This window comes from Blennius ocellaris (genome assembly GCF_963422515.1).
Source record: "Blennius ocellaris genome assembly, chromosome: 15".
NCBI lineage: Eukaryota > Metazoa > Chordata > Actinopteri > Blenniiformes > Blenniidae > Blennius > Blennius ocellaris.
Genome location: NC_137664.1, coordinates 8,965,948 through 8,979,571, shown reverse-complemented (window position 1 = coordinate 8,979,571; position 13,624 = coordinate 8,965,948). Strand labels below are relative to the sequence as shown.

The following is a 13,624-nucleotide window of genomic DNA, read 5'->3' as shown; positions in this document are numbered from 1 at the left end:
ATGCCTCCATGCAGTTTCAAACCAGAGGAGTATACAGTAAGTATACAATAAGAGTGACGTTGTATTTCGATATATTTCACTAAAGCAGTGTATTGAAGGTGGCTGACATCAAGACAGATTTCAGTGATTCATAACTCACACATACTGCTCTGATGCTTCACTTAAAAGGTCAAATTAAAACATGACTCTTGATCTCTTTTCTAATAACTTCTCATCTGCGCATGTTTCTCCAGGGCATGTCCAAAGAGCGCATGATGGAGATTCGCAGACAGAACTGTAACCCTGTCACCACGAAGATTACATATTACAAGAAACCAGTGTTCATCCACCAGGGACACATGCAGTGGCTGTGGGATGTGGATGGGAGGCGATATTTGGATTTATTTGCTGGGGTGGCCACCGTGGCTGTGGGTCACTGCAATCCGTAAAGAGCTTCTCTTTTCATTGTGTCACTCAGTAATGTGTTCATCGGTCAGAAATAACATCTAATAATTATTTTTCCCCCCCAACTCTGACTCTTGCTTGCGAAGGAAAGTTATAGCAGCGACAGAGAAGCAGCTGAGGAGACTGTGGCACACTACAAACATCTACCCTCATCCAGGGCTCCATGAGTATTGTGAAAAACTGACATCCAACTTACCGCATCCTCTGAAGGTGCTGTGCTGCACTTGATCAACACAGACCACGAGGTGGGTACACACTGAAGACTGCGACTCAAATGTCTCTCTTCACGCAGGTGGTATATCTGACAAACAGCGGCTCGGAAGCCAACGATCTGGCCATGCTGATGGCTCGGCTCCACACGGGCAACTTTGATATCATCACATTCAGGTACGTGTGCTGCAATGGATGGACACTTACTGCTGGTATATTTGTCCAATTCACACAAATCAACACAATGACACCAGCAACGTTTTTATCTAATGTATTACTTATTAAGTCACAGATAATGTCATTCATCAGCCGTAATTCTTTCTGGAATATTGTTTTTTCATCTAATATGAAAACTATGTTTAAGTCATTGATAATATGATTTAAAGAGTTATTTTTAAGTCACTTTAATACTTGAAGGTAATATTAGTTGAACAAAAATATATTCATAGAAATGCTCTGGTTTGTTTTAGTGCACTTGTTAGTAACATTAGTTTGACTTTCCTATTAAGTCAAAATCACACATACCGGTACACAACAAACCTCCATTTTTATGGGCTGTCGGCAGATTTAAAAAATCGGTACGTCAACTTTAATGATGTGATGATTCTGAATATTTATTCACACCATCCTGCTTCTTCTGAACAAATGACAGCTTGATGAATTCCTGTCGAGCTTTTGGTTTTCTGTTGCAGGGGCTCGTATCACGGTGGCACCCAACAGACCATGGGCCTTACCTCCAACTCTGGATTTAAATACCCTGTTGCCACAAGCTCAGGATGCACGACTGTACGTGGCAATCTCACACCCCGGGAAGCAATGCATGGCTGCTGTTGCTCCGGCAATGTTCATCCCACTCTGTCATTGTAAAGAAGGAGAGACACATCTCCTCGGCACACAGCTTATCATGTAACACTGCTCAACCTAAAGCTCTGCTCAGGAAGCAAATGGTCTGTGCAGTTCCCCGGCCAACTATGACAACTGTTACTAAGCACGAATTAGCTGACGTCTTTAAGCACCCACAAGCTGCGAAATTAGCTCTGCATACTAATGAGCAGCATGAACGCAGCGTGAATGCTTGTTTTGTTTAGGAGTCCAGCTGCGATAGGCCACTTCATGCTCCATAAGAATGCGTCTTTTGGAGAATCATGATAGTTTTGCTTTTTTTGTTTTTGAAAGGGAACATATTACATAAAAGGAGTTTGGACGTTTTCTGTAAGAACGACATTTTTCCACCTTCGTGACCACAACGCACCAGAAAGCTTCTCATTGTGGTGCTAAAATTCAGTCAATTCGGTGTGAAGAAGAAATCTGTGAAGAAGAAAATTCCATCTTTCCACAAGCTCTTCAAGGGCCTTCATCCTCAACAAATATATAATCATGTTCAACAAAACCCTGGCATAATATCACAGTTCATCTACATTGTATGACAGGCTGCGACATGTGTTGAGGCCTATGCTGGAAAAACATTATGCGAGTGTCTTGTATTTTTAATTTGGTTAAATAAAGATACAGAATTCTCAGGTTTACACAGAATCCCTTCACAGTGCCATTACTGGGGATATAAGCTCAACTTTCAGGGTTTACAACAAGAAATAGACTGTTGTGAGAGCTGCAGAGCCGGGATTTTACTGCACACGCCTATAGTTCATTTAATTTCTTTCCTCAGTGTGTCTAACGAATGTAAGAAAAATGAATTTGGAGGCCGTGTTTAATGGTCGTTACGCATCACTTCGACAAAACTGCAAGCCCTGTTACTGATACAGTAAATACCTCCTGCAGCCGTACCTCACTTGGTGGTGTTTGGTCACAGGTCATGTGTCCCGACGTGTTCAGGGGTCCGTGGGGAGGAAGCCACTGCAGGGATTCACCTGTGCAGACCATCAGAGAGTGCAGCTGTGCCCAAGGTAAGCAAGTACATGCAGTCTCATAAACAGAGTTATCTCCATCAGACTAAAGGATAAGGACATTGCTGTCCTAAAGTAAATACTGGACTTTAGAATCAGTGCAAAGTGACCATGACATGAGGCCTTCTCTACGAACCTGCAGTTTACTGTTGCAATTGTTATTGTTGATTTTTGGCTGCCAAAAATATTTCTCCTCATCCTGCAGGCCATTGCATGGCAAATGAACATTACATCGGTCAGCTCAAAGAGACATTTGCGACGAGCGTCCCCAGTCGCATCGCTGCTTTCTTTGCAGAACCCATTCAGGTACTGTATATATCAGGGTCACTGAAGTACCTCAAGAAAATTAAAAACAATATTGTTTCAACTCAGAATTTTGTGCACGTCTCAAGTGTTTTTTGTTGGTGTGACTGTTTGTGCTGTTTCACACAAAACACTAAAATATGAATGTTTATACAGGGAATGGGAGGAGCTGTGCAGTCCCCTAAAAACTACTGGAAGGAGGCCTACAAACTCATCAGAGAAAGAGGAGGGATCTGCATCTCAGATGAGGTTGGATTTGTCTGAATTATCCAGTTGCTATTGTTCCATGAACCTCACACACAAAAAGCAGATAATGTAACTTGACTGTCAATTATTTTAATGTGGAGCTTTAAAAATCAATACATCCTACAAATAGAGTAAACAGTGTATTAGATCAACTCTGATTAAATAAGTTACTCATTGTATTGGGAGATTTATAAATTAAAAGAATTACCGGTAAACTGAAAACCAACATGCTTTCTCTCTGGTTCTAGTCACTGTGAGACCTTGTATGGACACGCTCTCTGTGGGTTGATTTGTTTTTTCCCCCCTCAACAACAAATTACTAATTGAATTGCTTTGTATCTGGCAGGTCCAGACTGGATTTGGGCGAACAGGAACCCACTTCTGGGGTTTCCAAGGATATGACGTCCTTCCTGACATGGTTACAATGGCGAAAGGCATCGGCAATGGATTCCCAATGGGAGCTGTCGTTACAACTCCGGGTGAGATAATAAACAACGTTTCTACAAACAATGTGCCTTTTTGAAACATCAAACATCAAACTTTGTTAAGAGTTCCACATGCTGCAGTTTTTCCACATTGTTCTTACAAATCAACAGCCAAAGTGCATGAATGATATCAAAAGTGTGTGTTATGATTCATCACAATACCTTTCCTTGTAGCAAGTACCTGACCTGTTAGCTGTAGTATCTTCTTATCCATATAATTACGATCAACAACTGGATGTCTTGTCCAGTCAATGATCTGTTTTTTGTGTTTTTTTTACAGGTAGAACCTGAAATAAACAACAACAAAAACCCAAATCTGTTAACACACTTCTTAATGTGTTGACTACAAGCACTACATAAACATTCTAATCCAAATGCATCCATATTTTATACTCAGATCCTCAACTGGACCAGAACTAGCCCAGACACTTTGTATATCTGATGGGAGTTTTAAGTCATTTAAGCTTCTCTCTTTTGTGTATTTTCCAGAAATTGCTGCTTCTTTTGCAAAAGCCTTCCACTTCAACACCTTCGGAGGAAATCCTGTGGCCTGTGCCGTCGGTTCGTCTGTGATCGATGTAAGACCTAAAGCAGCATTTCTACATCAGTACTGATGATTTCATCTTAGAAACCAATTTCCTTTGTAAGGGTTACAGAAATTAGACATCTGTACGCTGTGCATTTTTCTCATCTGACAGACCATTAAAGAGGACGGCCTGCAGCAGAACAGTCTCCAGGTGGGCACCTATCTGATGACGGAGATGGCAAAGCTCAGGGACTGTCATGAGATCATCGGTGATGTCCGTGGGAAAGGCTTGCAGATCGGTGTGGAAATGGTCAAAGACAAGGTACCGAGCGACACTTCTTCTCCTAGGCCTGTAGAACAGGTGTGTGACCAGCACAACCTTGGCTTGCTTGTGATTCTTCCGTGTGACCTGCGGAAGCTTTTCTTTATTCCGACTGGAAACACTCAGACATTTAAGTGCTGGAGCGAGATACAAGCGTATCTTCAGGAAGACGTTCAGCCGTCTTTATGCTCCACAGGCCAGCAGAGAGCCGCTGTCTCCCGAGGCGATGGGCGAGATCTTTGAGGACATAAAGGACATGGGGGTTCTGATAGGAAAGGGAGGCATATATGGACAGGTAAGAGAACCTATGTATGTATAACATGATCAGTCATAACCATATTTCACTTGTACTTTGTGTACAAATGGTAATAAATAAAGTATATTCTCTATTTTCACTGCTGCATTTTTACAAGTGGGTAAATGTGACATGCATTGTTGAAACTGTCACTTAGTTCTCCAACATGTGATTTGATTTGACGCAGGAAATGTCACGGGATTGTAGTTACAAATCAAAGTGCTTTCTGTACTGCTCTTTTGTTTATTTAGTATCTGAATCTACTTTGTATGTCCTGTCCTTGATGTGGGAAGATTTGTGATATCCCACTACACCATCTTGTGGTCCAAGCTAGTACTACAACACTGATTTGTCTTCACATGGAATACATCACATTTAAATAGGGAGGCATTTCTTCCACTGGTTGCCATGGTAAGTTTTTGTACCTGAGCTTGATTACAGTAATTTTCCACAATAAGCCTCGCAGCTCATTTGTGAGCAAAAAAAGGGAAACTCAAGGTTGGACTGGATTAATTCCCGACATTACCAAATGAGATTTCCTTCTGCTCAGTGTTTTTACGAGTGAATTTGAGTTTCTTCATTTAATCTGGTGCCTTTTCACCATTTCAGACCTTCCGCGTCCAGCCTCCGATGTGCATCACCAGGGAAGATGTAGATTTCTTCCTGGCAGTTTTCAACAGAGCCGTCAGTCGTTACATGGACAAAAAGTGAGCTGAAGAACTGAAATTGCTGGAAATTATTTAAAGACAAAAACATAATGATTAGCCATTTAGTGCAACTTCTGCCTTCAACAGCTTGACGCCTCACGATCGTGCCTGAAAACAATGGGATCGTTGCGAGTCAGCAACATTTTACGCATTTAAAAGAGGCATTAAATACATTTATCAAAAGCAGGAAAAGACTATATCACATATTCCTTAACTCGGTATCTCTTGTTGAGCACATACGCTGAATTTTGTATAAATTTGCTTTGTTTCACCAATAAAGTAGCAAAAAAAAAAAAAAAAAGAAGCATTTTTTTCTCTTCTCCTTTGGGAACATAAATGTATTTACATTAACTGTTTTCCAGATATGACTGCAGGGTTGTTCAGATATGAGTGTGCAGAATCATTTTCACAAGTATCATCACTACAACGAACTTCAGGACAAATATGTACGATTCCTGAAGTAACAGATCTGATGGTGAGAGTAAATGTGTTCTAGAAACATCCTGTTTGCTGTTCTCGTCAAAACTGTCAAACTGCACTTCGAGCAATCATTAGTCTGGAAGACTCAAGTCTCTCACTGACACGAATGCAGTGTAATTTAAAAAATAAAATAAAATAAAAATAATAATAAAAGCCCATGTTCTCAGTCAGCAGTCTTTATAGACTCCTGAGATTTTTTTTCCTCCCAGCCATGTTTTCGGAGTCAAACTCTTCCAGGACCATCGGTCTGCACAGAGGTACGTTATCTGTTCTTCTTCTTGTCTTTTTTACTTCTGCTTGCGGAAACTTGAGGAGCGTTGGAGAGAGGAGTCGCGTGGCCGCTGGTCTTCAAGTGGTCAAACAGCTTGTTTCTTGTGGAAAATTCATTGTTGCAGGTAACGCAGTGGAGGATCGCCTCTTTCTGGAGGTAGAAATTATTACATTTCAGATAAGTAAGGGCCTATTATTACACTTAAATAATAAAATACAAAGACTGGACTAAAGGAGTCTTTCCTCATTAACAATAAAAACACTCAAACAAACCTCAGGAATCTGTTCTTCCGTCTGTGGCTTGATGTTCTTTGGTTTGTCCTTGCCTCCTCCCTTCTTTGCTTTTGTCTTCCCAGAGCTGTGGAGGCAAAAGCAATAAGAACATCAAAACCCCAGAACTATCACAAATACCATATATTTTTGCACAAACATGAGCCTTGCTAGAGGTCATCTTTATCAGGATCCTAAACTCATCCACAACGACACTAAAAACCACAAACTGTTGTACACAATGTATTTCTATTTTGCAGAAGATACTGATACAGGTTTTATTATATTACTAAAAGGTGATCAATGTGAGAAGCGAGAATGACCTCACAAACAACAGTCAGATGGATGGAAAAACAAAACAAAACCTGAACAAACCTCTTGACTTCGGAGGGAGGGAGCTCCTCGTCCTGCTCCTCGGGCTCTGCAGCGTCTGCGGGCTTCTCGGGAGCGTCTGCGGGCTTCTCGGGAGCGTCTGCAGGCGTCTCGGGAGCGTCTTCCTCGCAGGTGGTCGGTGCAGCTTTCTCCTCGTCTTTATCTTCCTCTTCTGAAGCGCTTTGCTGTGGAGGAGAGAAGAGCACAAATGCATAAATCCACTAAGAGGGGTTTATTATAAAATAAGTACGCACAGAAGCCGAGAGGTAAAAGTGCGACTCACATGTACGACTTTCTGCTGTTTCTTTTTCCTCTTCTGCTTTTTGGACAGCCTGTGGAGACGAGAAGAAAGCATCACGTTTGACAGAGCTGCACCAAGTCGTTCTATTTTTAGTTCGCCTGCACGGCCCAAGATGAAAACACATACTTTTGTCTGGGCTTTTCTTCGTCGTCGTCCTCCTCCCGTTGCTCCAATTCATTCTCTGCTCCCTCTTTTCCATCCACGTTGAGACCGAGTGCATCTTCTTCTTCCTCCAGCTGTTGTCGTAGCAACGCCACCATCTCACGATGCTTTTTGGATTTCTCGTGGTTCTTCATACTACAGAAGGAAATGGAAATTGTGAAAGAACAGCAACAATGAGAGTATAATCAAGTAATCAAGGCAAAAAGTAGCTCAAATTAGCTTCAAAATATCCATTGTTGGGATGCAAGAGGGGGTGAAAGCGCAGGGGAGACGTAAAGGACACTCACGCTTTATCTGACTTGAAGGATTTGTCACAGGCTGGACAGTAGAGATCATCGTAGTCATCGATCATCACTGTGTCTTCATCAGGCTGATCGGCTTCTAATGGAAGAATGTTTCCACACGTATCACAAAATAAACAATCCTCAGAAAATTATGCTTTATTATGATTCCTCTCAAAGACACAAGATTGTCTCGAATGAATCTCCGGTCCGTTTTACTAACCTCCCCCCTCTTCACTATTTTTCTCTATGCCCAGCTCCTCTTCCTCGCTCTCAGATGCATCTCCAAACTCTTTCCCGTACTGAGCTTCCATCTGCTGCAGGTCCTTCTCGAGCTCAGACATGGCCGCCCAGCTCTGTTCCTTATACTCCTCCGCCAGCCTGCAAAGAACAGGCAGCATTAAAAAAAAAGAGAGAAAAAAAGAATCGAACAAAAGAAACAGCAAACACATGGAAAGCAACCACCCATCCTCGACACTCACTTGGCCTGTTTGAGTTTCTGCTGCCGCCTCAGCTCCTCCACCTTCTTCACCTTCTCCGCGTTCTGCTCCTCCACCAGCTTCCGGTGCGCCTGCACGCGGCGGTCCCGCTTGCGGACGAACGCCACCAGCTGCCGCACCAGGTCATTGCGCTCCTTTCGGGCCTTCTCCCGGGTCTTCTTGTTCTCTTTCTCCATGGCTCGCTTCTCCCAGCGGTTGGACGCCTGCCTCGTGTCGTACTCCTCCTTCCAGGCAAAGTTTTTGCGGGTGCAGAAGCTCTGCCAGTAACCGTAAAACAGGTGCACTACCTGCGACAGGCGAACACAAAGCGGGAAATACACTAACCTCACAAATGCACTGCTTGATTTTCAAATTTTTTATTTTTTTTTTAAATCCAAGAAATGCATATAAATGAGACATGATGAGGTGTAATACGTGTATGGCTGTGACTTACGGTGTCGTAATCACTCTGAGAGTCTCCAAAAGGAGTAAACTCCTCCTCCTCCTCTTCGTCATCGTCCACCCTGCTGTTCTCCATCTCCTCTTTAACGATGGATTCAAAGAGATTCCTGTAAACTGTGTAAAAGCCCTGCAGAGACACAGTGGACAAAACAAAGGCAAACAGTAAAAGGGTTGTTCAGTGGACAAAGAACTTCCTTTGCCACACAATCCTCTGGGGGCAGCGGTGTAACCTTGGAAACAACTTCTGTTTCTGAAATTGAGTGGTTGCAGGGATACTGCAGACCTGGAGAATAGACGAATGCAAGCAATATAATGACGTTTTAATGTACATCAACCAAGCAAATTTCACTACGAACCTTCTCATCATCTCCAAAGCCAGAGTAGCAGGTGACTGTGAAGTACTGCAGCAGGTCAATGCTGTCGTCTTCGTAATCCCCGCTCAATCCGCCTTTCAGTAGAGCCTCCCTGTGATTATCATACCTAAAAACAAACAAGGAAATGCAAATTTAAATGTAGGTATTTGTACAATAAATGAAAAGGAGCACTGCAGGCAGACTCAGTTTCCTGCTCTCTCACTGCTTTAGAAACCTGAGGCAATATTTACTTGTACGCCAGGAAACCAGGTGTGACATTTGTGAGGGTCCCTTTAGAGCAAGATGTAATATAATTTCATTATTTCCCCCATGTCCCGTATGAGTCACGGTGCATTTGATCAGTCAAGAGTATGACAACACCATAACTGTCAAAGGCCTCACTTGTCATCCGACTCTCAAGAGAGTCACATGCACACATGCAGCTTCAATGTCATATACAAGCAGTGGTGAGATGAGTGTGTACGTACCACGCTCTCTCCTGTGGATCACTCAGGACATCGTAAGCTGCCTGAATCAACTTGAAATGCTCGGCTGCTTCCTCGGCATTATCCAGGTTTTTATCTGAGAATTAGGAGAGATTACAGTGAAAACAGTCATTATATACATTATAGACAATTGTACAAAATACAAAGCCTGTCTAGGACATCAAAGATGAAGAACTAAAGTCTATGCAAATTTTCATTGTCCAAGTCGGGAATCATTCCAAAGCAAGTCCATCAGGTCAAGATCTTGGACAAGGACTTGGTGACATCTCTGAGATGTATTGTCCCTTAGTCTCAGAAGAAATGTCTTCCAAGTCCAGTTTACCTTATTAAACTGCTACAGATTTCACATTTCTGAATTGATCAACAAAAATCTATAATTACATTGCAACACTGCAAAGAGTGATGACTTTAACAACCATCACGTGTGTACGTGTGTGTGTGTGTGTGTGTGTGTGTGTGTGCGTGTGTGTATTCCACATGTGCATGGGTGGATTTTCTCAGGTGCTTTACAGTCGAATAACATGCATTTTTAATAAATATGGCTTGCACATATGTATGAATATGTGCATTTGAGATCCTGTCTCTGTTTGCCCTGTGATGGACTGGTGATGACCTGTCCAGGGTTTACCCTGCCCCTCATCCTTTGACAGCTGGGAAAGCTGGGAGCTGTCTCCAACACAGTGACCTCAAGTGACGCACACACACACAGACAAACATTTCAGCTTATGTTAAAGCCACAATTTACCTGGGTGCCATTTGAGGGCGAGTTTACGATAGGCTTTCTTCAGATCGTCGTCTCCCGCGTCCCTTTTCACTCCCAGAATCTCGTAGTGACACTTCATGGTTACAGAACTCAGACTGGAGGACGAAGACTGAAGATCTTCACGTTGCGTTCACGAGAGGCTAACGTTAGCATCCAGCTCCCTGCGGCATGCTAGTTCACCGGCTCGCCGTGTTGTTTTATCTCTTTAGTATCAGTCAGTATTATAAGTATGACAGCAACAGAAATCGATTGTTTGTGTCTAACATATTCAGATCTGAATGACGATCCCAGTCTCCAGTTTTAGATCAGATGTTGTCTTATAATGGCTCAGTGAGTGTGTCAGTCCCCTAGAATGCAAGAGCCGCCGGGTGCCGCTAAATCTCGCGAGAATTGCTGACTTCTCGCCTCAACCTTCTTTGTTGATTTAAAGCTTCGATGACCCTTTATTGCCCCCTGTTGATTAGAGTTACTTACTACATGTACATTCTGCAAGCTTCGTTCTCTCAAATTACTGCGGAAATAGTTTTATGGTCGTTTTACTGTCGTTATTATTATTATTATTATTATTACTATTATTATTATTATTATTATTATTATATTATTATTATTATTATTATAACTGTTCTCCATATCATAGGTTCCTGTTTCAGTGGAAAGATCACGACCTCCTCTCCACTAGGGGACGTCAGCTGACGCTCCAACGTGAGTTCATTGAACACGCGAGACTTGCCTCATGCGTACCAAACATGGCGGCATTCAAGCGAAAACGTGGGGGTCTGGGTCCGGCTGAGAAAAGGGCTAAAAAAGTGAAAATTGTCGCGGATGGAGGCGAAAATGAACAGAACGAGAACGATGAAATCACTGTCGCAGCTCCTGTTTCCATGGTAAGATCTCCGGATCCTTACGTACCAAGCAATTACTGTAATTAGCCAATCTTCTAGCTTCTGTCCACCACAACATTAGCCTCATTAAGTTATTTGTATACGAACAAATTTGCTAAAACAGTTCGACTTTACTTTTTTATTGGGTAACATTGTGAGACACGTTAGGTAAAATGCAATCGACTATGTTCCTGCACAGTGGTACAAAAGACGAGATGAATGAGAATCGATGTGTCCAAGCACGTATGCATAAAAGTATGATTTTAACTATTTAATAACTTTAACTCTGCTGAACAGGGAAAGTGGACCAACAAGGAAAGAGTGCTCATATTCTCCTCGAGAGGAATCAACTTCAGGACCAGACATCTGATGCAGGATCTGAGGACCATGATGCCTCATTCTAAAGCAGGTCGGTGCAGTTAACTTCAAGTGAGTTGTCATTTACTGATTTGCAGTGACAATAATCACATTTCTATCATCTAGATACTAAAATGGACAGAAAGGACAAGTTGCTTGTCATTAATGAGGTGAGTCTTTGCTTTTAAAGTTGGGGTCATTCCAAAATGATATTTTGCATGTTGGCAAATCTGAAATGTATTGGTTGTTTATTTCTTTTTTAACAGGTGTGCGAAATAAAAAACTGCAACAAGTGCCTGTTTTTTGAAGCAAAGAAAAAGCAAGATCTGTACATGTGGTGCGTACTTGGTCGTTTTTTTTTATTCCTGTTAATTTTGAATGGAGGCATATTTCATGTTAAAGGGCAAAGTAATTTATATTATGTTCTTAATCTGCAGGATATCGAACAGCCCTCATGGGCCTTCAGCTAAGTTTCTAGTCCAGAACAGTAAGTGACTTCTCTCCTGTTTGTATGAAGTGCAGCAGATATCTGAAAGTGTATGATTATAAACTCTTCATGGTTGTGACCTTTACAGTTCATACTCTGGCTGAACTCAAAATGACTGGAAACTGCCTCAAGGGGTCCAGGCCGCTGCTCTCATTCGATCCTGTAAGTTTGAGCAGTCAAATAAAAGCCACAGAAACATGATGGCCCTCACCAGGTGTATCTTGTCATGGCGTGTCAGATTCAAGTTAAATAGCTTAAACCTTGCATGCGTTGTCATTTTCTAATAATGTCAGTCGTTAATAATGAAGTATGCCATCTGAAAAGTGTTGAACAATCTTGTTTTTCCTCGCAGAAATTTAACAGTGAGCCCCACTACGCTTTGCTGAAAGAGCTCTTCATCCAGGTGACATTATTTGATCAAAGATAATTGTTTCCAATAATCCTAAGTATCTGTTTGCCTGTGTTTGGTACAAATCCATTTGGTCTGAAGTGTTTTACGGGGTGTTGTGGTAAATTGCACATCAGTTAGTAGCAGCATTAGGTTTTTATATATGATAGGTGTTCATTTGCGTATTTATTTTTTTGTTCCAGACATTCTCCACCCCTCGCTACCACCCAAAGAGTCAGCCTTTTGTGGACCACGTCCTCACGTTCACCATTGCAGACAACAGGATATGGTTTAGAAACTACCAGGTAAATCTTCACAACATAATATATAATAATCTAACAACTGAAAGACATTGGGTCGTCTGCAGCTTCATTTATTGCTGGATACAATTTTTTTTTTTTTATAGTAGTTTCACTCATGGATGTTTTCAAAAGCCTCCTGGGTGTCGCTCACTTCTGAAACTTTTTCTCTACAATGTGTATAAGTCGTAACAAAAAGCAGAATCGTGCAGAAGTTTGTTGGTTTTTACTTTTTTTTCCTTGGAATTTTTCTGTTTGCCCTTTGCACATTCAGATCGTTGAAGAAGATGCATCCCTCGTGGAGATTGGGCCTCGCTTCGTGCTCAACCTCATAAAGATCTTCCAGGGGAGCTTCGGAGGGCCCACGCTCTTTGAAAACCCAGACTTCCTGTCTCCTAACATGGTAACATCCAGTGCACGTTGCTCAACAATGTGTAAAACGTATCTCATCAGATCTCATTTGTCTGGCACGTCATAGATTTCCTTTTTAAGTGTCGTTATTTCTCTTGATCCCAGCACCGGCGCACGCTCCGACTGGCAGCAGCAGCCAAAGTGCGCGAGAAGCACATGGTGAAGGACATTCACAAGGTGAAGAGGAAGGAGGCGAAGGAGGATCTGAACAAAGACGTCACCGCCGACGTCTTCCTGACACGGGCCGAGCAGAAGCCCGTTCACATCCAGACAGAAGCGCCGGAGCCAAAAGTGGTGAAGAAGAACAAACACAAAGCTTTCAAAAGACAAAGGATGCAAAAGGCCCGCAGGTAACTGAACCATCAAGAGGACGCAGAGCGCGTGTCTCATGAGTGTCTGTTGAGAAAACCTACTGATCCCTGTTTGACATAACGATGCCTGTAGAGTCACTGATGTTCACAGTTAACATTGTGTCCATCTTTTTTGATAAAATTGTTTGAGTTTGATATGAAAATAAACAGTTCAAACTGATGTGCGTGCAGTGATGTACAAGAACTTTTTTTCTTAACATACAACACAAACAATGCAACAAATGTCCTTTTCTGTGCCGTCCACTCACTCACACTTACTGGAAATTGTTTCCACTTAGGACCAAAACGG

At 42.2% G+C, this 13,624-nt stretch overlaps 3 protein-coding genes across 3 annotated transcripts; 2 read left to right on the top strand and 1 right to left on the bottom strand.

Annotated features, from left to right (window-relative positions):
* On the top strand, window positions 1–5,446 carry LOC308140206 (alanine--glyoxylate aminotransferase 2, mitochondrial-like; the record flags this gene model as incomplete). The annotated part of the gene is made up of 13 exons (XM_080509891.1): window positions 1–36; window positions 234–424; window positions 531–654; window positions 737–831; window positions 1,347–1,440; window positions 2,465–2,558; window positions 2,764–2,864; window positions 3,018–3,110; window positions 3,454–3,586; window positions 4,082–4,170; window positions 4,291–4,440; window positions 4,637–4,735; window positions 5,345–5,446. The coding sequence occupies 13 exons, from the start codon at window positions 1–3 to the stop codon at window positions 5,444–5,446; spliced, it is 1,401 nt and encodes a 466-aa protein (XP_080366017.1).
* A 23-nt stretch (window positions 5,447–5,469) lies between these two features.
* dnajc21 (DnaJ heat shock protein family (Hsp40) member C21) lies at window positions 5,470–10,496 on the bottom strand. The gene is made up of 12 exons (XM_080510022.1): window positions 10,124–10,496; window positions 9,361–9,454; window positions 8,876–8,999; window positions 8,512–8,646; window positions 8,061–8,365; window positions 7,802–7,959; window positions 7,585–7,678; window positions 7,262–7,432; window positions 7,118–7,166; window positions 6,838–7,019; window positions 6,466–6,550; window positions 5,470–6,343 (listed from the first exon to the last, which is right to left on the bottom strand). Exons 1-12 carry the CDS (start codon window positions 10,218–10,220, stop codon window positions 6,185–6,187), a joined length of 1,653 nt encoding a protein of 550 aa, XP_080366148.1. The 5' UTR covers window positions 10,221–10,496; the 3' UTR covers window positions 5,470–6,184.
* A 391-nt stretch (window positions 10,497–10,887) lies between these two features.
* bxdc2 (brix domain containing 2) lies at window positions 10,888–13,464 on the top strand (the record flags this gene model as incomplete). Its single annotated transcript, XM_080509616.1, has 10 exons — window positions 10,888–11,025; window positions 11,320–11,431; window positions 11,506–11,549; window positions 11,646–11,716; window positions 11,817–11,866; window positions 11,955–12,028; window positions 12,219–12,269; window positions 12,458–12,559; window positions 12,828–12,956; window positions 13,070–13,464. 10 exons carry the CDS (start codon window positions 10,888–10,890, stop codon window positions 13,316–13,318), a joined length of 1,020 nt encoding a protein of 339 aa, XP_080365742.1. The 3' UTR covers window positions 13,319–13,464.
* Between the last annotated feature and the right edge of the window lie 160 nt (window positions 13,465–13,624).